General features: G+C 49.7%; 3 protein-coding genes across 44 annotated transcripts in view; 1 reads left to right on the forward strand and 2 right to left on the reverse strand.

Annotated features, from left to right (window-relative positions):
• The window catches only part of USP36 (ubiquitin specific peptidase 36), a 44,454-nt gene extending 36,643 nt beyond the window's left edge, over positions 1-7,811 (reverse strand). For 14 of the 42 annotated variants that reach the window (XR_012426267.1, XR_012426269.1, XR_012426268.1 and 11 more), the window contains exons 1-4: positions 7,096-7,172; positions 4,952-5,115; positions 2,199-2,460; positions 1,382-1,603 (exon numbers count right to left, since the gene is read on the reverse strand). Coding sequence is in view for 22 of the 42 variants with exons in the window: in XM_005585140.4 (XP_005585197.2) it covers positions 1,382-1,603; positions 2,199-2,451 (475 nt within the window). In the remaining 20 variants the exon portion in view is untranslated. Of the gene's footprint in view, positions 1-1,381; positions 1,604-2,198; positions 2,461-2,942; positions 3,023-4,951; positions 5,116-6,770; positions 7,173-7,617 lie in introns of those variants that run through there. The other 28 variants (XR_012426275.1, XR_012426276.1, XM_074020732.1 and 25 more) reach the window with 8 other exon arrangements.
• LOC135967823 (uncharacterized) lies at positions 5,115-13,731 on the forward strand. Its single transcript, XM_074020752.1, has 3 exons — positions 5,115-7,505; positions 9,619-9,843; positions 12,815-13,731. The coding sequence occupies exon 1, from the start codon at positions 6,346-6,348 to the stop codon at positions 7,285-7,287; it is 942 nt and encodes a 313-aa protein (XP_073876853.1). The 5' UTR covers positions 5,115-6,345; the 3' UTR covers positions 7,288-7,505; positions 9,619-9,843; positions 12,815-13,731.
• Positions 13,732-19,489: 5,758 nt separating this feature from the next.
• The window catches only part of TIMP2 (TIMP metallopeptidase inhibitor 2), a 73,096-nt gene continuing 69,475 nt past the window's right edge, over positions 19,490-23,110 (reverse strand). The window contains exon 5 of the mRNA XM_045376570.3: positions 19,490-22,364. Within this exon, the coding sequence (XP_045232505.1) occupies positions 22,167-22,364 (198 nt within the window). The 3' untranslated portion in view covers positions 19,490-22,166. The remainder of the gene's footprint in view (positions 22,365-23,110) is intronic.

The raw sequence follows: 23,110 nt of genomic DNA on the forward strand, positions 1-23,110 counted from the left end.
TCTCCTTCTCTATTCTTTGGAAGAAAGTGTAAAGGACTGGAATTGTTTCTTAAAAGTTACACAGAAATTGGCTGGGCACAGAGGCTCACATGTGTAATCCCAGCACTTCAGGAGGCTGAGGCGGTTGGATCACCTGAGGTCAGGAGTTCGAGACCAGCCTGACCAATATGGGGAAACCTCGTCTCTACTAAAAATACAAAAATTAGCCAGGCGTGGCAGCGTGTGTCTATAGTTCCAGCTACTCGGAAGGCTGAGACAGGAGAACTGCTTGCACCCAGGAGGCTGCGGTTGCAGTGAGCCGCGATCACACCATTGTACTCCAGCCTGGGCAACAGAGTCCATCACACACACAAAAAAAAGTTACAAGAAATAACATTGTCCCTGCTTGGGGTTTCTCATGGGAAGATTTTTAACCACTGCTTTAATTTCTTTAATAGTTAAAAGACTCTTCACTTTCTATTTCCTTCAGTTTTTGGTAAGTTATATCTTATTTCACCTCTATTTTAATCAAATAGAGCACACCACCACATCCAGCTAATTGTTTTGTTTTTTCGTGTGCGTGAGATAAGAGTCTTGCTCTGTCGCCCAGGCTAGAGTGCAGTGGCGCGATCTTGGTCGGCTCACTGCAACCTCTGCCTCCCAGGTTCAAGCAATTCTCCTGCTTCGGCCTCCCGAGGAGTTGGGATTATAGGTGCACCCCAGCACGCCTAATTTTTATATTTTTAGTAGAAACTGGGTTTCACCATGTTGGCCAGGCTGGTCTCGAACTCCTGACCTCAAGTGATCTGCCCGCCTCTGCCTCCCACAGGCGTGAGCCACCACACCCAGGCTTGATTTGTTTTTTTAGAGATGGGATCTTGCTGTGTTGTCCAGGCTGCATGTTTTATAATATATATAAGATATACTGATACAACAACAGATCCATACAACAACAGATCCATAAAACAAATGGGCCAGGCATGGTGGCTCACACTTACAATCCCAGCACTTTGGGAGGCTGAGATGGGAGGATCACGTGAGCCCAGGAGTTCAAGACTACAGAGTTGTGATGGACCCACTGCATTCCAGCCTGGGTGACAGAGCAAGACACTGTCTCTAAAAAATAATAATTGAATATATATATTTTGGAAGTATCTTTTGAAAATCTTTCTGTCTGGGTAATTATTTACAGAAAAGCTTGGCGAACACAGCCTCACCTGAGTGATTCACCTTCATGACCCATTCTGCAGCAGACATGATTCAAATTTAGGTTTCATCAGTTACTACACGTTATGAACTGCCCTCCTAAATTTGATCCAGACTGAGAGCAGCAGTGCCACAAGTGCACAGGCTTAGCTAATCCAGACCCGCAGCCACCCCACTGCTGCAAACCCACACTCACAGCTGCGAGCATGCTCCTTGGACAGCAGGTAGTTGGCCAGAGGTGGTGTATAGGTCAAGCACTGGATGGTGGCATTGAGAAAGCAGGTGTTGCCAAGGTTGTGGAGTCCTGCGCCCACGCGGAAGACCCGCTCCCACCTCAGAGAGAGTCGCTCCATGGGGAAAAGCACTTTCTGCGGGGCTGGGACTCCATCACCACAGCTCTCGTACGTGTGCTCACTGCCTGAGGAAGAAAGGGACAAGGGAAGAAAAGAGGAAGACATAAGTCCACATACAGGTCGACCACAAAAAGAAACTCATGAGGCATACACTTAGCATGTAGTGACTCGGTACATGGCACCAGAGAAGAACTGGTATTCTGGTTTACAGGACATTCCTGGAAAGCTCAGGAGTAAACCCAGTCATCCCACGGACCTCCCAGGCTGCTTGGCTCTAGAATCCTAGGGCCCCACTATAGATGGAGGGCATGGCTCAGAGACTGAGCGGTGGAAGGAGCCAGGTCCTGGCACTCTGCACCACACTGTGCCCACATGCAGCCCACCCCATTTCTCTTTCTTAGTTCCAAGCCTGACTTTTGACTGTATTATACTTGCAATGGGGGGAACAGCAACTTCCAAGGACCCTCCAAGTACACAGATTTCCTTGCTACCAACCCTGTATCATTACTTCTGTAACTGAAATCCACTGACCCCACACAAAAATTCATAACTGTTCCACCACATTCTGTTGTTTTTCCTACTAACTAGTCAACATTTAAGTCCATCCACTTCATCACCCCGGAGCGAGGGCCTCTCTGCCAGCACAATGCACATCTGTACCCTGTCTCCTGGCCGGTGGGTCATCTCCACTCTTGCGGCGACTAGCTCCCTCTGTTTTGGGGTTGAGCAACACGTATTTGCTCTTTAAGGACTCCAGCTGGTAGGAGAAGCTCTTGCTGGCTGGCTCGAACTCGATCTTCTGTAAAAGGACCTTCTTGGCAGAGGAGGCAAGAAGCTTCCCCAGCTCTCCATCATCAGCCGAGTCCTTGCGGCCGGGCTTCAGGGCCTCCTTCAACTTATCCACTATTGGCATGGTGCATCACTGTGGGGACAAGAGGAAACACAGGGGCATGGATAATGAAAGCCCAGGACAAAAATCTCTCTTAAGATCTCCTATTTGGTCACTATGGATGCTAGCCACCACAAAAGCTCCCCTGGATCATCTGCCAGCCCTACAAAGGAACTGTGAAACAGGGAGACCAAGCACGAATCACCTGGACATATTCGTTCACGTTTCCCCACAAAAAGATAAGATGACGCTACAAATAAAGCTGAGCAGACAACAGTGGCCCTGAGGCAGCCAGACAGCCCCTGCCATGTGCATCTCTTCAACAGATACTCATCAAGTGGCTCTGGATATCACTCTTGGTGCCATTTCCTTCAAAAGGCCATCATGTGGTCCAAATGTCTGCTCCAAAACAGGGGGACACTATTCTCACATACAAACTGGTTATACACACACACACCCCCATGCAATAAACGAAGTAGCATGCAGGTCAGATAAACATGCATGTCTGTACAGACCTGCACTCTCCAACATGAAGGCCACAGGCCACACGTGGCTACTGAGCATGTGAAATGAGGCTAGTCCAGGTTGAAAGGTGCTATAAGTGTAAAATGCACACCAGATTTTGAAGAGAAATACACACCAGTATAAGACGAAAATGTAAACCATCCCAGTAATTTTTAGATCAGTTACATGTTGAAATGGTAATATTTTATATATATTGGGTTAAATAAATTATGAAAATGAATTTCACCTGCTTCTTGTTAACGTGGCTACTATAAAATTTTAAATTATATTTGTGGCTTGTATTATATTTCTATTAGACAGTGCTTATACAAATTATCTTTTTAAAAGTGAGGAAGGAGAAGAAGAGCAAGTAGCAGGCCTAGAGAACAGTATCCATTGGACACCTAAACTTAAGCAAATGTCTTCCCAGGACACTTATCTAAAGAGAAGAAGAAAAGCAAAGTGGGAGAGTGGGTAGATTACAGGCTTTGGAATGTGCTGGCCCTCAGAGGTTCTATCACCCTTAGCTATGAAACCCAGGGACAACTAACTACTGTGACTGCTCCAAACCTCCTATTCTACTGTAATATAGCAACAAAAACAACAGGCTTGGGAAGTGCTTTAGAACTTGCTACATACTACAGTCCCTAACAGAGGATCCATACCATTGGTGCAGCTGCATAGAAACTGGAACCAAGAGACCCCTGCACCTCTCCAATCGCTACCTTTGTATCCACCACTTGCCTTCCCCTACCCACCACCTCTCAACTTAACCTTCTCAAACACAGCACAGACTATCTGAGCCACCATTTCAAAAATATGTCCCTTAAATTGCTCACTCGCATCAGAAATATGACGACTTCCTCTGGTATTCAGCACCCAGCCTGCCCTTAGAGAATCAACAAGTCAAGTGTGCCCCAGAATTCTGCTCTAGTGAAAGTAAGGACCTCCTCCAGCACCTCTTATTAAGCCATTCAAATTTATCACGATGGATCATCTAATTCTATACATGGATCAAGTATCTTTCTCTATAAAAACTTCTGTAAAGGAAAGCCAGGTACAGTGGCCTGGACCTATGGTCCCAGATGCTTGGGAGACTGAGGTGGGAGGATAACTTGAGGGCAGGAGCTTGAGGCTGCAGTGAGCTGTGATTATGCCTGTGAATAGCCAGTGCAGTCCAGCCTGGGCAATATAGTGAGACTCCATCTTTAAAACAAAAAAAGAAATTGTGGCTCACGCCTGTAATCCCAGCACTTGGGAGGCCGAGGAAGGTGGATCAGGAGGTAGGAGTTCAAGACCAGCCTGGCCAAGATGTTTCCTGTCTCTACCAAAAATACAAAAAAATTAGCTGGGCGTGGTGGCAGGCGCCTGTAATCCCAGCTACTCAGGAGGTTGAGGCAGAGAATTGCTTGAACACGGGAGGCAAAGGTTGGAGTGAGCGGAGATCGTACCACCGTGCTCCAGCCTGGGCAACAGAGCGAGACACGGTCTCAAAAAAAAAAAAAACCTGTAAGAATTGTGTGGGGGAAAAAAAAAACGCTTCTGTAAAGAAATTTTAGAAGCTTTTTTTTTTTTGAGATGGAGTCTCACTCTGTTACCCAGGCTGGAGTGCAGTGGCGTGATCTCGGCTCACTCCTGGGTTCACGCCATTCTCCTGCCTCAGCCTCCCAAATAGCTAGGACTACAGGCGCCCGCCACCACGCCCGGCTGATTTTTTGTATTTTTAGTAGAGACGGGTTTCACCGTGTTAGCCAGGATGGTCTCGATATCCTGACCTCGTGATCCGCCCGCCTCGGCCTCCCAAAGTGCTGGGATTACAGGCGTGAGCCACTGTGCCCGGCCAGCTTTTTTTTTTTTTTTTTTTTTAAACCAGCATTATAACTTGTCTGATCTGAGAAAATAAAAGAGCCCTTTCTCATGAGAATTATCAAAGACTTCTCACCAATTGAACAATTACTGCTAGGTCACATGCAGACAGTTCAGTGGAATCAAAAAATACACAGAAACCTGGCAGACTCACCTGGCATGTGCAGACTTGGGCCTGCTGTCCTTCTGCAGCATGGAACCAGGATCTTAACGGAGGGCTGAGTTTGTTTGGGCAGCTGCTACACGGAGCTCCTGAATGTAAGCGCTCCTGGGCTGTAGCCTGTTACATCACCAAAGCCACAGAGCGGGCGTCAGAGCCTGTGGGAGGGACAGGGAGACCATCAGTGGAGGCGACTCTCTTCCTGCACCGTCTCTTCAGCTACTTCCCCGGGATGCGGCGCGCACCGGCAACCCTCTACCTTGAAAAAGCCATCCTAGGCTCAAGGAGCATCCACGCGTGCACTCAGGATGAGGCGGGAGGACTGTGCTACCTCATCACCAATTGCTGTAATGCACACGACATGAACACCTTAACCTTGACACCTGATAAGCCCAGAGAACAACACCCTCCCCAACACCCACCAGTCAACTCCAGTCTCATCTCAATTCCAAAAGGTAAGAGGTAATAAATCCCCAAGTTCTGGATTTAATGAACCAGTAAAACTTCAATAACAACAACAAACCTGAGGGAGTAATAGGAGTTACCAAAATTTTGCTTTGCTAAGTGCGGATTTTCTCTTTCATTACCATCTACGATTACTATGATTACATAAAATTAAGGTCCGTAAAAACAGTTCACAGTGAAAACATTCAAACACACAAACGGAGAACAGCACAGGGAGCATATGAGCCCCCCTTACTCAGCCTCAGTAATTACGTCTGACCCATCCTGAGTCACCTCCCATCCCCAGGTAATTCTGCAGCAAATCTCAGACCTATGATTTCATCCACAAATAAAAGTATGCCAACTCCCAAAAAATGTGTAAGGAAATGATCTCAGAATAAAAGACATCTATAAAGTGAAGACATCCAGTCGTATCAAAAACTCCCACAATATCGCTGCTTTGTATCAGGACTCACTCACATCTACCCTGGAAGGTGAGAGCTTTGTCATGCACCACAACCAACGCTTGAGAACCACTTACGGGAGGGAACAAACCAAACTTGGGAGATGTAACCCAATGTCACTCGAGATAAGTTAACTTTAAACTTAACCCACTCCTTAATGTAGATGTAGAGATTCTGAACACAATTTTTCAAGTGTGACAGGTCAATCTCCATTTCACCAGTTTCACCTAAAACATCAAGCAATAACCTAAACAAGCTCGCTCGCTCTCTGAGATGTAGGAGCCCGAGACAAGTGTTCCCATAATCACTAGAAAGCCCTCCGACGCACACACCATCAACACTCTACCCAACTCAGGAAGGATGCTCTCTCTGGTCCAGGGACAGCACAGGCCTCATCCACATTTCCACCTGCGCGAACCCCAGCCAGCACCATTTAGGCTCATTCCCTCTCCCACCTCCATCTAAAGTCACTTTTCCAGGATGAACTGCAATGGACGCTCGCAGAGTCAGCCACGTGCTGGAGAGAGGAGCCCACGGAAGAGCGGCCTCCTGGGGCCCAGCGCCGCGCTCCAGGGGCCTCCCGGGCGACTCCGCAGCGCCTGCCCCGAGCCTGGCCGCGGACGCAGCGATCTGAGCACCTCTCCCCGAGCCTGGCTCCGTGACGAGAATTACGTAAACCCGGGCGCGCGGAGTCTCCCCTCGCGTGTGTCTGGGTTTGGCGGCCGCCACTCCCGCCCCAAGCCCAGGACGCCCACGCCACCCGCCAGGAGCAGCGGTATCGGAACCGCACCCCGCCTAGGCCTCCACGGCCTCCTCCGCAGCCACGAGGAAAGTGCCCGCCCCGGGGCCGCACCTGCCCCACTGAACCCTGCGGCCGCATGCGACGCCCTCGCCCTGATTCCGACCTCAGCCTCTCCGGAGTCGACCTGGATCCTGCGTAGACAGCGGGCACCGGCGGCCCCCACCCCGGCCCGGAGCCCGGGGGACGGCGGAGAGCGGCGAGGACAGCCCGGTCCCGGACCCTCGGGAAGACCCCGAGCTCGCGAGCGGGCGGAGCATCCCGGGCCCTCCTCGGGGACTGCCGGAGCCCTGCGCGGACGCGCGCCTACGTCCTCCCTGAGCGCCCCGGCTGTGCCCCGCCAGCCCTTCCCACGGCCCAGGCCTCGCGGAACCCCCAGCCCCGCTCTCGTCCCCGGGCCTGCGCGCCGCCCGCACCCGACTCCAGCCTACCCCGGCCTCTCCGCGGGCGCTCCACAAGCCTGCGCAGCCCTGGCGTCTCCTTCGGCCCGCTGCCCTACACGCGCACCATCCGGGCCTCCGGCGCCTCACACACGTGTCACGGCGACGCTTAAAGGCGCCGCACCCAGCGGCCGCGCTGCGCTAACACCGAAAGAGTCGGGAGGCTTTAAGAGGCGGGGCTAGATTGGCTCACTCCCTGTCCCCGCCCACCGCCGCTTCCGTGTCGCCTACGTCACCTCCCCATCACGGGACCCCCGCCAGCCTACGTGATGACGCAAGTGCGCAGGGCCACAGGCGCTCCCGCACCTGTGCCGCGGTCCGGTGACGTCCCTGCAGCGCATTTGAGGTGCCGCTACTTCCGGGTCGGAAGAGCGCACCTGGCGCCGTTGCGGACGCCTCAGGTGTGACAGTGGCGCGCCCCCCGCTCCAGAACGGGGACTCGAGACCCTCTGCCCACCCCTGCAACAGCGCTTCTGCCCTGTCTCCCGGGCAGGGAGAAGGCTGAGCTCCCACCTGTCCCCTGGCCGTCCTGTGGCTGTAGAGAAGCGGAGGCGCGGGCGCTCGGCCTTAACCTCCCGGGCCCTGGGGCCATCCGTGACTCCCACACGCGGAGCACCTGCAGTTTGGAGGGGGAGGGATCTGGGAGCGATCGGCCAAAGCCTGGGGCTGCCGAAGAAATGACTTTTCGGAATTAGGGATCTGAGAGTGAGATTTGACCTTTGAAGTCTGGCGGCCGCTGCGCAATCCCTAGCTCCACCCACCCGCTCCAAAAGCTTTGTCCTCTGACAGCTCTGCGAAGGTTTTAGCTGAGTATTCGTAAGCACGTATTGCTTTTGCAGTATTTTTAAAAATCCGCTTGATCTGAGGCAACTTCGCTGGCTTCCTCCCCATTCCCCTGGGCAGGTGGAGAGAGTGTTGGTTTCAGGCCTGACCTCAGAAACTTAGAGAAGCACAGGATGGGCATAAACTACTTTATGCAAAAGGCAGAACTTTGTAAATACAGTCTATCTGCTGTGTCTTTTTTGACGTAAGTAGGAATGATGAGTAGGGTGAAGTCACAGGTAAACAACCCAAAGCGAATCTCCATGCCCTCCCCACGGATCCTAAAGCAGGGACTGGAGATGGGGAGAGAGGCTAGATGTACTTGAAACAAAATTCGCCTTGTATTTATTACTTGGGCGCTGGTGTTTTTTGAAAAAAACAAACAAGAAAACCATATTAGTCTGATGCTGAAACTACGCCCTATCTGTAAGAATCCTTGGCCTGGGCGCGGTGGCTCACACCTGTAATCCCAACACTTTGGGAGGCCAAGGTGGGCGGATCACCTGAGGTCAGAAGTTCAAGACCAGCATGGCCAACATGGCGAAACCCCGTCTCTATTAAAAATACAAAAATTAGCTGGGTGTGGTGGTGTGCGCCTGCAATCCCAGCTACTCAGGAGGCTGAGGTACGAGAATCCCTTGAACCTAGGAGGCGGAGGTTGCAGTGAGCTGAGATGGTGCCTCTGCACAACAGCCTGGGCTACAGAAAGAGACTCCGTCTCAAAAGGAAAAAAAAAAGGTCTGGGCACAGTGGCTCACGCCTGTAATCCCAACACTTTGGGAGGCCAACGCCGGTAAATCACTTGAGGTCAGGAATTCAAGACCAGCGTGGCCAACATAGTGAAAACCCGTCTCTACTAAAAATACAAAAATTAGCCGGGTATGTGGTGCATGCCTGTAGTCCCAGCTACTCAGGAGGTTGAGGCGGGAGAATTGCTTGAACCCAGATGGTAGAGGTTGCAGTGAGCTGAGATCACGCCACTGCACTCCAGCCTGGGCAACAGAGCAATACTTGGTCTAAAAAAAAAAAAAATGCAACGTAGGTCTCTCCTGAAATTAGCCCAAATCTTCAGCCATCTTCTACAGACTGTGAAACCAGGAGAGGAGTTGAGTCCGTCTTACCTTGACCTTCCAGGCAGGGAGCCAATCAGGTCATTTTTGGGTGACAATATAACTATTATGTTAATGCACCTTTTTCTTGAGATAAGTTCTAATGTGATTCGTTTTGGTTACAGCTTTCTGTAACAGAATATTTTATGCTTTCATCTTTAATGTTTCTCTAGTTTTCTCTCTTAGGATTTAGAGATCGTTCAATTGTCTCATCTCAAACATTTCAATTTCCATGTGGTTCTTTCATACACATTTATCCACAGTGAGCCTGCCCAGCATGCTTTTGGTGTGGCCAACAGTTGCAGCCACCCTTAGGTCTGCGGGGGTTGGCATGTTGCCCCTGAATTGCAATAGCAGCATTTCTCTCTAGCCTGGCAGGGGAGTGCAATCGTGGACTTGCTCTTCCACCCACTGGGGTTGCATTTCGTGGGTGCTGAGTGCCTGGGGAACCCAGGCCATTTCGAATGAGGGTTTTCAGCCCAGATGTCCCTCCTGCTCTAGGGGAACCCTTCACATCAGTCAGGTGACTTGCTGGACTGATAGAGCCTCTGCCATCAGCCTCTGATGCAAAACCTTTTCTCAGGTGTCTGTGCTGGGGTCCACGGAGACCTGAGTTCCCAGGTTTGGGAGGGATGCCACTTTCCTTAGGAAGAACAGCAACGCATGTCATCCTTCCCATCCGGGCAGATGGGACAGGGCTCTCAGGAAATCTGTAATTAGCATCACCCCGGAAGATGCACAGGCACAGGCAGCTGCTGGGCACAGGCGCTTGCGGAAGACAGAAGCCATGACGCCACGCCACCTGTTGGTAGGTAAAGGAAGTGGCTCTTCTGGCTGCTTGGCACCATTCTTAGGACCCTTCCATTTTGTTCCTAGTCTCAGAAGGGGTGGAGAAAGTCATCCTTCCTAAATGGTGTTGATTCTCACACATCTGACCGTGCCAGGAGAATGGCTGTGCATGGCGGCAGCCCAGGCCCGGGCAGGTGGCAGCCAGGGAGCTGGGACCACAGAGGGCATTAGCAAGAGCAGCAGCTACTCCGAGATGCTTTGGCAAAATTCAGAACACATATTTTGTAGTTTTCTCTTGTCTTTTATTTTTTTGAGGTGGAGTCTCACTCTGTCGCCCAGGCTGGAGTGCAGTGGTGCAATCTCAGCTCACTGCAACCTCCACCTGCCAGGTTCAAGCAATTATCGTGTCTCCGCCTCCAGAGTAGCTGGGATTACAGGCGCACTCCACCACATCCAGCTAATTTTTGTATTTTTGGTAGAGATGGGGTTTCGCCGTGTTTGGTCTTGAACTCTTGGCCTCAGGTGATCTGCTCACCTCAGCCTCCCAAAGTGCTAGGATTACAGGCGTGAGCCAACCTGCCTGGCCTCCTGACCTTTTCTCTTGTTTTATTTTGGTAAACTGTATTAGTTTAATACCTCTCCCCCATCGATGGTTGGAATTCCCAACCTCAATCATTTTGGGGGCTGTCTGCCTCCTTTGAATAGGACAGATCTCCAGGGGTTTACCCAGGCTCCGAAGAGCCACTCCAGGCAGCCGGCTGTTTGGGGAGGTGCACCCTGGTCTTCTAGGCTGTGGATTCCTTGCATTGGTCCCCTGGTACTGCTCTCAAGCTCAAGGGGCACCTCAGCCAGATGTGCCCTAGGCTGGCAGAGCCCTTCCCCTGAATGCAGCTGGGCAGGATGCTACCCTTTCCATAATAAGTTTGGTCCCAGGGATTCCCCAACACACACACACATGCATTCTCTTTTACTCACATCCTCACACACACTCACACACCCCACCACACTCACACTTTCAAAACCCACCGACTCTCACACTCACACTCGCCAGCCCTTCCCCTTGCTCCATCACCTCCCTCCAAGTCCTGGCCCCACGCAGCCTCCTGCGGTCCCAGCCCGCTTGGTGCCAGCCATCTCCCCCAAATATCCACCCTTCTGGGTTCCTTTCTGCCTAGAGGGACCTGAAGTTTCCCTAGGAAGCACTTGCTAAAGGGCCCCAGCCCCCGACTCCTGGGGAAGAAGGCTCCAGGCCTCTGCCACACAAAGCCTTCACTGTTCTTTTGGGGCTGGCACCCCTTCCTGTGGCCCTGTGGCACCAAACAAATTGATTCGTCTAGCAAATATTTCTTTCCTTTTTTTTTTTCTTTTTTTTTTTTTTTTGAGACGGAGTCTCACTCTGTCGCCCAGGCTGGAGTGCAGTGGCCGGATCTCAGTTCACTGCAAGCTCCGCCTCCTGGGTTTACGCCATTCTCCTGCCTCAGCCTCCCGAGTAGCTGGGACTACAGGCGCCCACCACCGTGCCCGGCTAATTTTTTGTATTTTTTAGTAGAGACGGGGTTTCACTGTGTTAGCCCAGGATGATCTCGATCTCCTTACATCGTGATCCGCCCGTCTCGGCCTCCCAAAGTGCTGGGATTACAGGCTTGAGCCACCGCGCCCGGCCGCAAATATTTCTTATTTACTCTGTTCCACATGGTGGTGAGCGAATCAACCCTGGACTCTCCCCACAAAGGACTTAAGAACACGCAGGTCATAAACAAATGAACACATTTGCATAATTATTATTACCAATGGGGTGACCAGGCCAAGAGCAGGATGAGGTGAGGGAGAATACCTTGGCCTGGGGCACTGGGGAAAACTCTTGCGAGGATGTGCTACCTCCGTTGAAAGTGGGAAGATGAGGAGAGGCCGGCTGTAAGAGGAGCAAGGGAAGGAGGTTCTGGAATGAGAGAACAGCATGAACAAAGTGCCCGAGACAGGAGCAAGCTTGGCACCTTCGAGAAAATAAAGAGGAGAATCACTGAACCTGGGAGGTGGAGGTTGCAGTGAGCCGAGATTGTGCCACTGCACTCCAGCCTGTGAGACAGAGTGAGACTCCATCTCAAAATAAAAAGAAAAAAGAAAAGGAGGCCATTGGGCGGGCTGAGGCTGGAGGGGTGGACCACGTGCCCCACAGGCAAGAGGTCCCCACTATAGATGAAGCACTCAGGCTGCAGACAGGTGAGCGGTGCCTCGGGTGAGAGGCAAGTTTGTCTCCATAGGTCAACCTGCTACACGGAATTCTCCAGAGTCCCCTGCAAAGGTATAGATGGGCTGGGTGCAGGAGCTCACGCCTATAATCCTAACACTTTGGGAGGCTGAGGCGGGCGGATCACCTTGAGGTCAGGAGTTCAAGACCAACCTGACCAACATGGTAAAACCCTGTCTCAACTAGAATACAAAAATTAGCCGGGCGTGATGGCACTTACCTGTAGTCCCATCTACTCGGGAGGCAGAGGCAGGAGAATCGCTTGAACCCAGGAGGCGGAGCTTGCAGTGAGCCGAGATTGCGCCACTGCACTCCAGCCTGGGTGACAGAGTGAAACTCCGTCTCAAAAAAGAAAAAAAAAAGGTGTAGATGGCTTACGCTTTGTGATTTTCTTTTTTTCTTTTTTTTTTTTTTTGAGACGGAGTCTCACGCTGTTGCCCAGGCTGGAGTGCAGTGGCGCGATCTCGGCTCACTGCAAGCTCCGCCTCCCGGGTTCCCGCCATTCTCCTGCCTCAGCCTCCTGAGTAGCTGGGACTACAGGCGCCCGCCACCGCGCCCGGCTAATTTTTTGTATTTTTAGTAGAGACGGGGTTTCACTGTGGTCTCGATCACCAGACCTTGTGATCCGCCCGCCTCGGCCTCCCAAAGTGCTGGGATTACAGGCGTGAGCCACCGCGCCTGGCCCGCTTTGTGATTTTCAATGTGATTTTTTTTCATTTAATTTTTTTCCCCAAATCTATAGGTCTTTTATTGCATCATCTAAATATCACAGATCGGTCTGAGGAGTCATCCAACATCATGTTTCTGTAGCTGGACAACTCTTAGAACTTCCTCAGCAGCCTGTGGAACTGTTCCTTTGTAGGAGACGTAGACAGCACCCCAACATTTTCTGATATCCTTGTTTTTAACTCTTGCTGCTTGCTGAATCAGAGCAGCTGAATTTGAACAAGCCTGAAACAAGCTCAGTGTCATTTCCTTCAAAGATTAATTCGACATTCTGGGCTTGAGATACTGAATAAACATCACCTGGCCTCATCCAAACCCTGCAGATGGATTTTCCACCCAAGATGTTTCGGATTTCAACAAGAGTCATGTTCTCCTGGATAACGACGTTGGTGGGGAAGTGAACACCCACAGAGCTCATCTTGTAATGAAACCCAGGGCAGCCCCCTTGACCATGCTCCCTACACGACCACGAACAGTCCCAGTGGCACCCGGCTCCCTTCTGTTTCCCCACCATTTGTCAACCCGGAGCCTCTTTTCCTTTCCAAGGAGACTGAGTTCTACATCGACATGATTGAAGTCCCTCCTCAAGGCTGGGTGTCGTGGCTCACACCTGTAATCCCAACACTTTGGGAGGCAGAGGCAGGCAGATCACTTGAAGCCAGGAGTTTGAGACCAGCCTGGCCAACATGGTGAAACCTTGTCTCTACTAAAAATACAAAAACTAGCCAGGCGTAGTGGCACGTTCCTGTAGTCTCAGCTAGTAGGGAGGCTGAGGCAGGAAAATTGCTTGAACCTGGGAGGCGGAGGTTGCAGTGAGCCAAGATCGCACCACTGCACTCCAGCCTGGGTGACATGGCAAGATCCTGTCTCAAAAAAATAAATAAAATAAATAAATATAGTCCCTCCTCAGGGTTGCTCTCAGGCACTTCCCAATAACTGTGTGTTCCTTTAGAGTCATGTTGACTTTTTCTGGAATATCCACAGGTTGGTTGCTGGGAACGATCTTCATTCTCACAGTAGATGCGGCAAAGACAGCTGTTTCTTTCTTTCTTTTTTTTTTTTTTAAATATAACTTCCAGGCATCTTAACCTTGGTATTTTGAACATACTAGGAAGTATCTTTCCATGAATATTGTAAATTGTCAGGCTGGTCTAACAAGGCAGTTTTGGAATTCCACTTTGGGAGGTGTAGGAAGAATAACTTTAGAGCAGACCAACCCTCAGACACCGCCGGTAGGTGTGTAAAACAGTGCAGCCACTGCAGAAAACAGAACGGTGCTTCCTCCAAAAGCGAAACATAGGACTACTATATATACCATCTACACATACTATATAAACTATATATACACTCTGTATACAGTATATATAGACATAGTATATACTATGTATGTATAGATATTATCTATCTATATATACTATGCTCCCAGACTTAATTATTGCAATACAATTTTACTTATATAGTATTATATATAATTATTATATTGCAATTTTTTTTTATTTTTGAGACAGAGTCTTGCTCTGTCGTCCAGTCTGGAGTGCAGTGGCGCCATCTCAGCTCACTATAACCTCTGTCTCCCGGGTTGAAGCGATTCTTCTGCCTCCGCCTCCCGAGTAGCTGAGATTACAGGCACGCACCACCAACCGCGGCTGATTTTTTGTATTTTTAGTAGAGATGGGGTTTCACCAAGTTGGCCAGGCTGGTCTCGAACCCCTGACCTCAGGTGATCCACCCGCCTTGGCTCCCCAAAGTGCTGGGATTACAGGCGTGAGCCACCATGCCTGGTCTGTATTGCAATAATTACACATAATACTATGTATATACACATATACATAATATTGTGTATATACCTATATACTGTGCATATATATATAGTTTAGATATATATATGCTGAATCAGAGAAGCTGAATTTGAAACAAGCTTCATGTCATTTCCTTCAAAGATTAATGTTGAATTAATGTTGGTTAATGTATATATGGCTCTATATATCTATAGTAGGTATTTATATATATCTATAGTATATAGATATCTATATACATATACTAAGTGTGTGTGTGTATATATACCAATTAAAAGCAGGGACACAGATATTTGCACACCCATGTTCATGGCCACATTATTCACAATAGCCAAAAGGCAGAAGCAACCCCAGTGTCTACTGACAGATGAATGGATCAACAAAATGGAATAGATACACACAATGGAATATTAGCCATGAAAAAGAAGGAAGCATGGATCCATGCTATAATACCAATGGACCTTGAAGACATGTGCTAAGTGAGCCAGACATAACATAGGTGGAATCATGCAGGACGATGGAATATTTAGAATAGGCAAATCCATAGAGACAAAGTAGATTAGAGGTTACCAGGGGCTAGAAGAAGGAGGACACGGGGGGTTATTGAGTAATGGTGACAGAGTTTCTGGGGTGTGGTGAAAAAGTTTTGGAAATAGTGGTGATGGCCATAAAAACATTGTAAGTGTAATTAACACCACTGAATTGTACACTTAAAAATGGTTAGAAGGCAGCCAGGTGAGGTGGCTCACGCCTGTAATCCCAGCACTTTGGAGGCTGAGGGGGCAGATCACGAGGTCAAGAGATCGAGATCATCCTGGCCAACATGGTGAAACCCTGTCTACTAAAAATACAAAACTTAGCTGGGCATGGTGGTGCGCCCGTAGCCCCAGCTGCTCGGGAGGCTGAGGCATGAGAATTGCTTGAACCCAGGAGGTGAAGATTGCAGTAAGCCAAGATTGTACCACTGCACTCCAGCCTGGATGACAGAATGAGACTCTGTCTCAAAAAAAAGAAAAGAAAGAAAGAAAAAAAATCTATGGTCACAGCTAATTGCCTATAATAAAATTGATGCTAGTAAAATATTGTAATTCCACATTCCACTGTTTGGGTTTAATTATTTTTTAAAGTTACATCAGGTAAAAGTATCCATTAAAAATTAGGAGGGAAAGATGTTGCTACTATGTGTCCTATAACTAGGCTCAAATTCTTCCATCAGCTCCGAAGTACTTTATTTTTATTTATTTATGTTTTTGAGACTGAGTGTCGCTCTGCTGCCCAGGCTGGAATACAGAGGCTCCATCTTGGCTCATTGCAACCTCCACCTGTGGGGTTCAAGTGATTCTCCCAGCTCGGCCTCCCGAGTGGCTGAGATTACAGGCGTGAGTCACCGCACCTGGCCAGCTCCAAAGTTCTTTAACCTGTCCTGGTGGCTCCCCAGCTCCACCACCAGGCCCCACGTCCCTTCAGGTTGGATCTTACAGAGTCTCTTGCTGCTTTTCCATGATGGGTGCACACATCTGTGTTGGTGGGTTAAGGCTGGCCTCACCTGTCCCCATTCATTTTTCTTTCACAGGATAAACAAGACTGAGAGGAAATAATGGTGTCTGGTTGTGTCCCTAACAATGTTGTTACCCCATATGTGGGTCTACAAACTGATTTTTTTCTTCTTCTTCTTTTTCGAGAGAGAGTCTTGCTCTGTTGCCCAGGCTGGAGTGCAGTGGTGTGATCTTGCTCACTGCAACCTCCGCCGCCTGGGTTCAAGTGATTCTCCTGCCTCAGCCTCCTGAGTAGCTGGGACTACAGGCATGCACCACCATGCCCAGCTAATTTTTTTTTTTTTGTTTTATTTGTGTGTTTTTCGAGATGGAGTCTCGCTCTGTCGCCCAAGCTGGAGTGCAATGGTGCAATCTCGGCTCACTGCAACCTCCGCCTCCTGGGTTCAAGTGATTCTGCATCAGCCTCCCGAGTAACTGGGATTACAGGCACCCACCACTGCACCTGGCTAATTTTTGTATTTTTAGTAGACACGGGGTTTTGCCATGTTGGCCAGGCTGGTCTCGAACTCCTGACCTCAGGTGATCCTCACGCCTCACCCTCCCAAAGTGCTGGGATTACAAACGTAAGCCATGGCGCCCGGCCTACAAACTGATTTTAAATTGTTTTCAAAGATCAGCAAAATGTGGATAATTGTTGAAAATGGATCATAGACACATGGAGTTGGTCATACCATTCTCTGCATTTTTGTATATGTTTTAAAATTTCCATAATGAGTTTAAGTCAAGTTTGACCTAAATGTGTAAATATATGAAAAGGGTATAAATCACCTGGCGTGCTGCTTACTAAAACTCCAAATGCAGGCTGCAAATGCCAAGTAAGTTCATTTGTATGAAATGGAAAGTTTTGATATTGTTATTATAGTATACCACTCAACCATTTTCCCTATATATTTGGACATACACAAGAAACAATCCAAATATTTCTGCAGTAGATATTAAGTGTATCACATTTAATGTGACATTGGGGCAAACTTCAAATGTCGGTAAGTTTGTTCTTGCTTTTTGGGCAGTAACTGCATCCAATAGGAAACACGATTCTTCTGGCTGCCCCTGGAATAATAGATTCTGTATAACAAACTGTGCACATGGGCCAGGGGGCAGCTAACTGTTCAAATACACCATTAAAGAATGTCCATGGCCGGGTGCCGTGGCTCACGCCTGTAATCCCAGCACTTTGGGAGGCCGAGGCGGGTGGATCATGAGGTCAGGAGATCGAGACCACCCTGGCTAACACAGTGAAACCCCGTCTCTACTAAAAATACAAAAAATTAGCCGGGTGTAGTGGCGGGTGCCTGTAGTCCCAGCTATTCTGGAGGCTGAGGCAGGGGAACGGCGTGAACCCGGAGGCGGAGGTTGCAGTGAGCCGAGATTGTGCCACTGCACTCCAGCCTGGGCGACAGGATGAGACTCTGTCTCCAAAAAAAAAAAAAAAAAAAAAAAAAGTCCTTATGGCAAAGCATTATGAGACTTTTGCTTGAAGCTTGAATTATGATGGGACCATCTTTCTCAGCACGAGGATAGAGCGGGAGCAGAGAGAAACAACCTGGAGAATAAGAGAGACCCGGGAGGCCAAGCACGGTGGCTTACGGGAGGCCGATGCGGGCAGATCGCTTGAGGCCAGGAGTTTGAGACCAGCCTCACCAACATGGTGAAACCCCCACTTCTACTAAAAATATAAGAATTTGCCGGGTGTCTTGATGCACACGTGTAATCTCAGCTACTCTCGAGGTAGAGGTTGCATTGAGCTGAGATCACACCGCTGCACTCCAGCCTGGGCAATGGTGCAAGACTGTCTCAAAAAAAAAAAAAAAAAAAAAAGAAGGGGGAGCTTCAAACTCACTGTTCAAAGTGAACTTGGAGGAAAAAAAAAAGTTATTTAAAAGAGAGAGAGAGAGAGAGACCTAGGAGTCAGATCAACTGCAATGGATGGATCTTATTTGGGTCTTGATTCAAACCCATAAACCACACAAAAGCATCTATGAGATAGTTAGAGATGTCAGAAACTGACTGGATATTTGATGACATTGATGAATTCTAAGTAAGTGTTTAACATGTGGTAAAGGTATTTTGGATTTTTTGTTTTTGTTGAGACAGGATCTCACTCTGTCACCCAGATTGGAGTGCAGTGGTGCGATCTCAGCTCACTGCAACCTCCACCTCCTGTGCTCAAGTGATCCACCTCAGCCTCCCGAGTAGCTGGGACTACAGGCATGCACCACCACGCCCAGCTAATCTTTGTATTTTTTGTAGAGTTGGGGTTTCTCCATGTTGTCCAGGCTGGTCTTGAACTCCTGGGCTCAAGCAATCCGCCCAGCTTGGCCTCCCAAAGTGCTGGGACTACAGGTGTGAGCCACTGTACCCGGCCTGAAAAAAGGTTTTAAAAGTAGTTTTTAATTTTTGGCCAGACGCGGTGGCTCACGCCTGTAATCCCAGCACTTTGGGAGGCCGAGGCAGGCGGATCATGAGGTCAGGAGTTCGTGACCAGCCTGACCAACATGGTGAAACCCCGTCTCTACTAAAAATACAAAAATTAGTTGGGTGTTGTGGCGGGTGCCTGTAATCCCAGCTACTCAGGAGGTTGAGGCAGGAGAATCACTTGAACCCAGGAGGTGGAGGTTGCAGTGAGCCAAGATTGTGCCATTGCACTCCAGCCTGGGTAACAGAGCAAGACTATCTCAAAAAAAAAAAAAGTAGTTTTTATTTTTTAAACATGCGTACTGGAATATTGATAAATGAGACTGTTTGATGCCTGGAATTTTTTTTTCCAAATAATTTTGGGCGGGGTGGGTGAAGACTGAGGGTAGGTCTAAAGCTGGCCATGAAGCCCTCAGTGTTGAAGCTGTGAGACAGGTGCATGGCTCTGCGTTTCTCTATAATAAAACGTGCTGAATGAGGGGGACCCTGTCCTACGCTTCTGCCTCTTCATCCACCTAAGAAAACCACATTTGCTTTTACCTGTCCCATCTCTGCCACCACAGCTCAAGTGATCCTCCCATCGCACCCTTTGGGTAGCTGGGACCACAGACAGATGCCACCACACCTATTTTTTGTAGAGCCGGGGTTTTGCTAAGTTGGCCAGGCTAGTCTCGAACTCCTGGACACAAACGATCCACCCGCCTCAGTCTCCCAAAGTGCTGGGATGACAGGCGTGAGCCACTGCACCTAGTCTGCATCCCACATTTGACTCAGAGCTCACTGGCCTTGTTTCTCTGGAGGACACAGGGCGCCCCCTCCCGCTGGACAGGAAAGGTTCCTTGCAGGGGCTGATTCCCATTCTTGAGCTAGAAAGTGGCCATTCTGAATGTAGGATACAGCCACACAGAGAGAGCCCACGTTCTCTTTGATAATACTGTTTATTGTCCACGGACCGAGCGATTGCTCAAGAATGATACAAAGCATCAGAGACATGCGCAGTCTGCTTGTCAACTTCCAACAACTCTTGTGTGTTCCCAGCACCGGAAGGTCTCAGACTTCATATTCCAGCAGAAACACAGTGCTCCCCTCCCCCAAAACTCCAAACGAAAACAAAATCAACAGAGCTTTAAATTACGGCAGCAAGTCCAATATTTCTTAATACTTATCAAGCAAAGATTTGAAAATAACTACAATGTAAACTTTATTTTAAATATTTTGAGTTGCTTGCAGGATGAAAATAGGAGAAAAGAGCTGTGCTTAGAACATAACATATAAATTAAACGATGCCAAATGGAGAGCCTTCTTAAACTATATATATATTGCCATTATTTACTGTGAAGGTATTTGAGCGGCTTCCTCTCTCAGCTGCCACCAGGCTCTTCTTAACCTGTTTTGTTTTCTACTCAGCATGGTTAAAAGACCAACGTGTGTGGATCGACTATAAAGGCCACACCTTTCAGACCGAACCTACTCAAAGATCCTTTACTTTGTAATAATTTGAACCGGAGAACCAAAGACGGGAGACGAATGAAAGCAAAGATGCTCAAAGAACCCAAGGAAAGACCTGAAGGAATCCACCTGCATAGGCCACGCGTTCCGCTCCGGGTCAAATGCTTCCACGATGCAGAAACCTCTTTTTAAAAAAGTGCAAGTCTAACACCTACCAAGGGTAATAAAAAACACAGCACAGGAATGATTACAGTTGATGTCAAAAACAAACCAAAACATTAAAAAAACAATCGGCAGAAACAGGAGTAAATGTTACATATGATATCACCGTACAGGAAGCGAACGGGGGTGGGGTGTTACATGGGTTGGAGGGGTCTGGTGGAGTTGTATATACTGAAATCACATGGACTGGTCCATTATGACATCTTACCAACTTTAGATCACTGTACAGCATGAAAACGCCCGTGGGGCAGGGGCCGATTCCTGGATACCCTCCCAGTCTGCCCTAGAAAGGGAAGTCATCAAGATCTGTGCTGACCAGGTCCCGATGGGCATGGGGCCTGCATGCCACTTGGGGGTCAGGAGTCTTAACAGGTGCTTTGGGGTTGCCACTGAATAGAACAGGCTAAGGTGGCTTTGGAAGCATTTTGCAGGACCACTCCCAGGCCGAAAAGCTTCAGTTTCATTGCGTGTGTATGTTTACATAATGTGCCTATATATCGTCAGTTTATCTTCACAACACAGGTGGGAGCAAAAGAGATTCTCCTTATCGTTACCGAGAAAGTTCTTCCTATTCTGATCCCCATATCACGGGCTTCAGGAAACCATGTTTAGGGAACACATAGGTTCCCTAGTTCCCTAAGAAGTTTCTTAGCTAGGTCATCTTTGTCATTTGAGAAATACAAGCAGAAGTTGGTATATCTGCAACTCAGGTTCACCTATCATCTGAGAATCATCTGAGAATTCATCGTTAGAAAAAGGAGATGTCTCTTAAAACAGGCCCAAGTATCCTGGAGGCTCAGAAAGAAGTGAGAGTGTCACCAAAGCCACCTACCTCCAAAATCCTTCCCTTCCTAGGCTGGACTTCTTACTACACTTAGCTGGCGTCATGTGCAGAAAGCCCCGTGCAGAATGATGGCTGTCAGTCTTTGAGGGAGAGAACACTAAGCCCAGGAGGGCACAGCAAGACCCAGCTTTTTCTGTCCTCAGGATGTGCAGATGGGGAGCACAGCCAGGCCCTGCACACAAGCCCAGATAAAGCAAAGCCGTGCCACTCAATCCAGGTGCCTGGTGCCAGAATGGGCAAGAAGCAATGGCAACCACAGCAGCTCAGGAAGGGACCTTGAGGGCAGCCACCGGCCCCGGACAGCAGCCTCAGGACAGGACCTCACCAATTCCCCCTGCAGGCTGGGGAAGCATGTGGACGGGGGGTGCAGGAGACCAAAAAGACTCAGCTGAGGCTGGGGTTCCTCGCTCCCATTTCTACAAGGCTCAGAGGGAGGCTCCCACTGGAATTCTGAGGATTAACAGGATTGATGGGGCTCCTTCAAGAATAAGCCGCTGGTTCCAGGCTGTCCCTGGATGTGGGGGGAGCCACAGGTGCTGGGAGGTCATGGTGGGCACCGGGGTGATGGGGGCACTTGCCAGGGGCAGGGAGTGTTACACTAGGGCCAGAGGCGTGGAAGCTGCAGAAAACAAGGGCCATGCCCCTCTCAAGATGAAAGGGACCTGGTAGGCCTGCTACACAGTCTTGCAACGACCCTCAAAAGTTTCTGCAAAATGCACATTTCCAGGCCCCGCCCTAACCCGGCTGGGAGATCCCTAAGTGCTGCCTGCTCGGCATCTGTGACGGTGCCAAGGCAGGGACTGGGAGGCAAGCTACATGTCCCAGCCCTGCCTGCACCCAAGGATCGAAGCCCCAGACACACAGTGCCTGGCAGAGGGAGGATGGGATGAGGACCCTGGACCCATGTCTCCCTCCAGACCCACAACCGTGTCTAAAAGGAGAAGCGGGGAGCAGAACTGTACTAATTTGGACCCACGGGATGAGTGTTTTATTCATGCTGTTTCCAGGAAGGGATGTCAGAGCTGGACCAGTCGAAACCCTTGGAGGCTGTTTTTGCAGTTGGCCACAGGGGTGTTGTAGGCCTGCTTATGGGTCCTCGATGTCAAGAAACTCCTGCTTGGGGGGCGCCGCGCCGCGGTACCACGCACAGGAGCCGTCGCTTCTCTTGATGCAGGCGAAGAACTTGGCCTGGTGCCCGTTGATGTTCTTCTCTGTGACCCAGTCCATCCAGAGGCACTCGTCCGGGGAGGAGATGTAGCACGGGATCATGGGGCAGCGCGTGATCTGGGGAGGGGCACACAGAGGGGGACGGAGTCAGGGACCCAGGAAGGGGTGGGCAGAGGCTGCTCTGGGGGCATGTCCAGAACCCGGCAATGTGCCTACCTGCGGTGTGCAGGGACGGCAGCCTCTCCCGAGACCCACAGCTCCTGCAGGGGCAGGCGGCTGGCCTGCGAGGGGGTCTTACCTGCAGGGAAGCTGTGCCCCGCCCACCGGGGCCCCCCTCCTGCTGCAGGTGTGCTTCCCTTTGGGCCATCTTCTACCTTCCTGAGCATGAGAGAATGGCCTGGCTTGGCCCTGCCCTCTGGGGGACATAGCAACAATAAAAGGGCCTGGGTTTCCTGGAGACAGATTCCAGCCCAGTGAAAAGGCCGGGAATTGGGAACTGCTCAAGGCCGAGCCCTGAGGTCATAGGCAACTAGCAATTTGGCAAAGGAACCCGAGGCTACAAGAGGATGACTGCCTTCACTGCCCCATGGAAAGAAAAAGGAAGAACTTGCTTTTGATTTCATGCTGGGCACAGAGGAGTTTTGCTTAACATATGTGTGGCTGGAGACTATGAGTTCAGAATTCCTGTTTTGAACATGCTGAGAAGGGGCTGGTGGCCGTCAGGAGGGAGGGCAGCCCCAGGCAGCTCCCCAAGGAAGGCCAATCCCCACGGCCTCACCAGAGTCTACTGGTCCCAGACTCGCTGGGAGTGACCCAGGGTGGCAGGTGCCCAGCACTCAGCAATGCTTCCGGCAGGAAGGGTG

This window comes from Macaca fascicularis, chromosome 16 (assembly GCF_037993035.2).
Source record: "Macaca fascicularis isolate 582-1 chromosome 16, T2T-MFA8v1.1".
Classification (NCBI taxonomy): Eukaryota; Metazoa; Chordata; class Mammalia; order Primates; family Cercopithecidae; genus Macaca; species Macaca fascicularis.

What these genes read in the sequence shown, in the direction of transcription:
- LOC135967823 (XM_074020752.1), top strand. Translation starts at nt 6,346, where the DNA reads ATGAACTGCAATGGACGCTCGCAGAGTCAGCCACGTGCTGGAGAGAGG.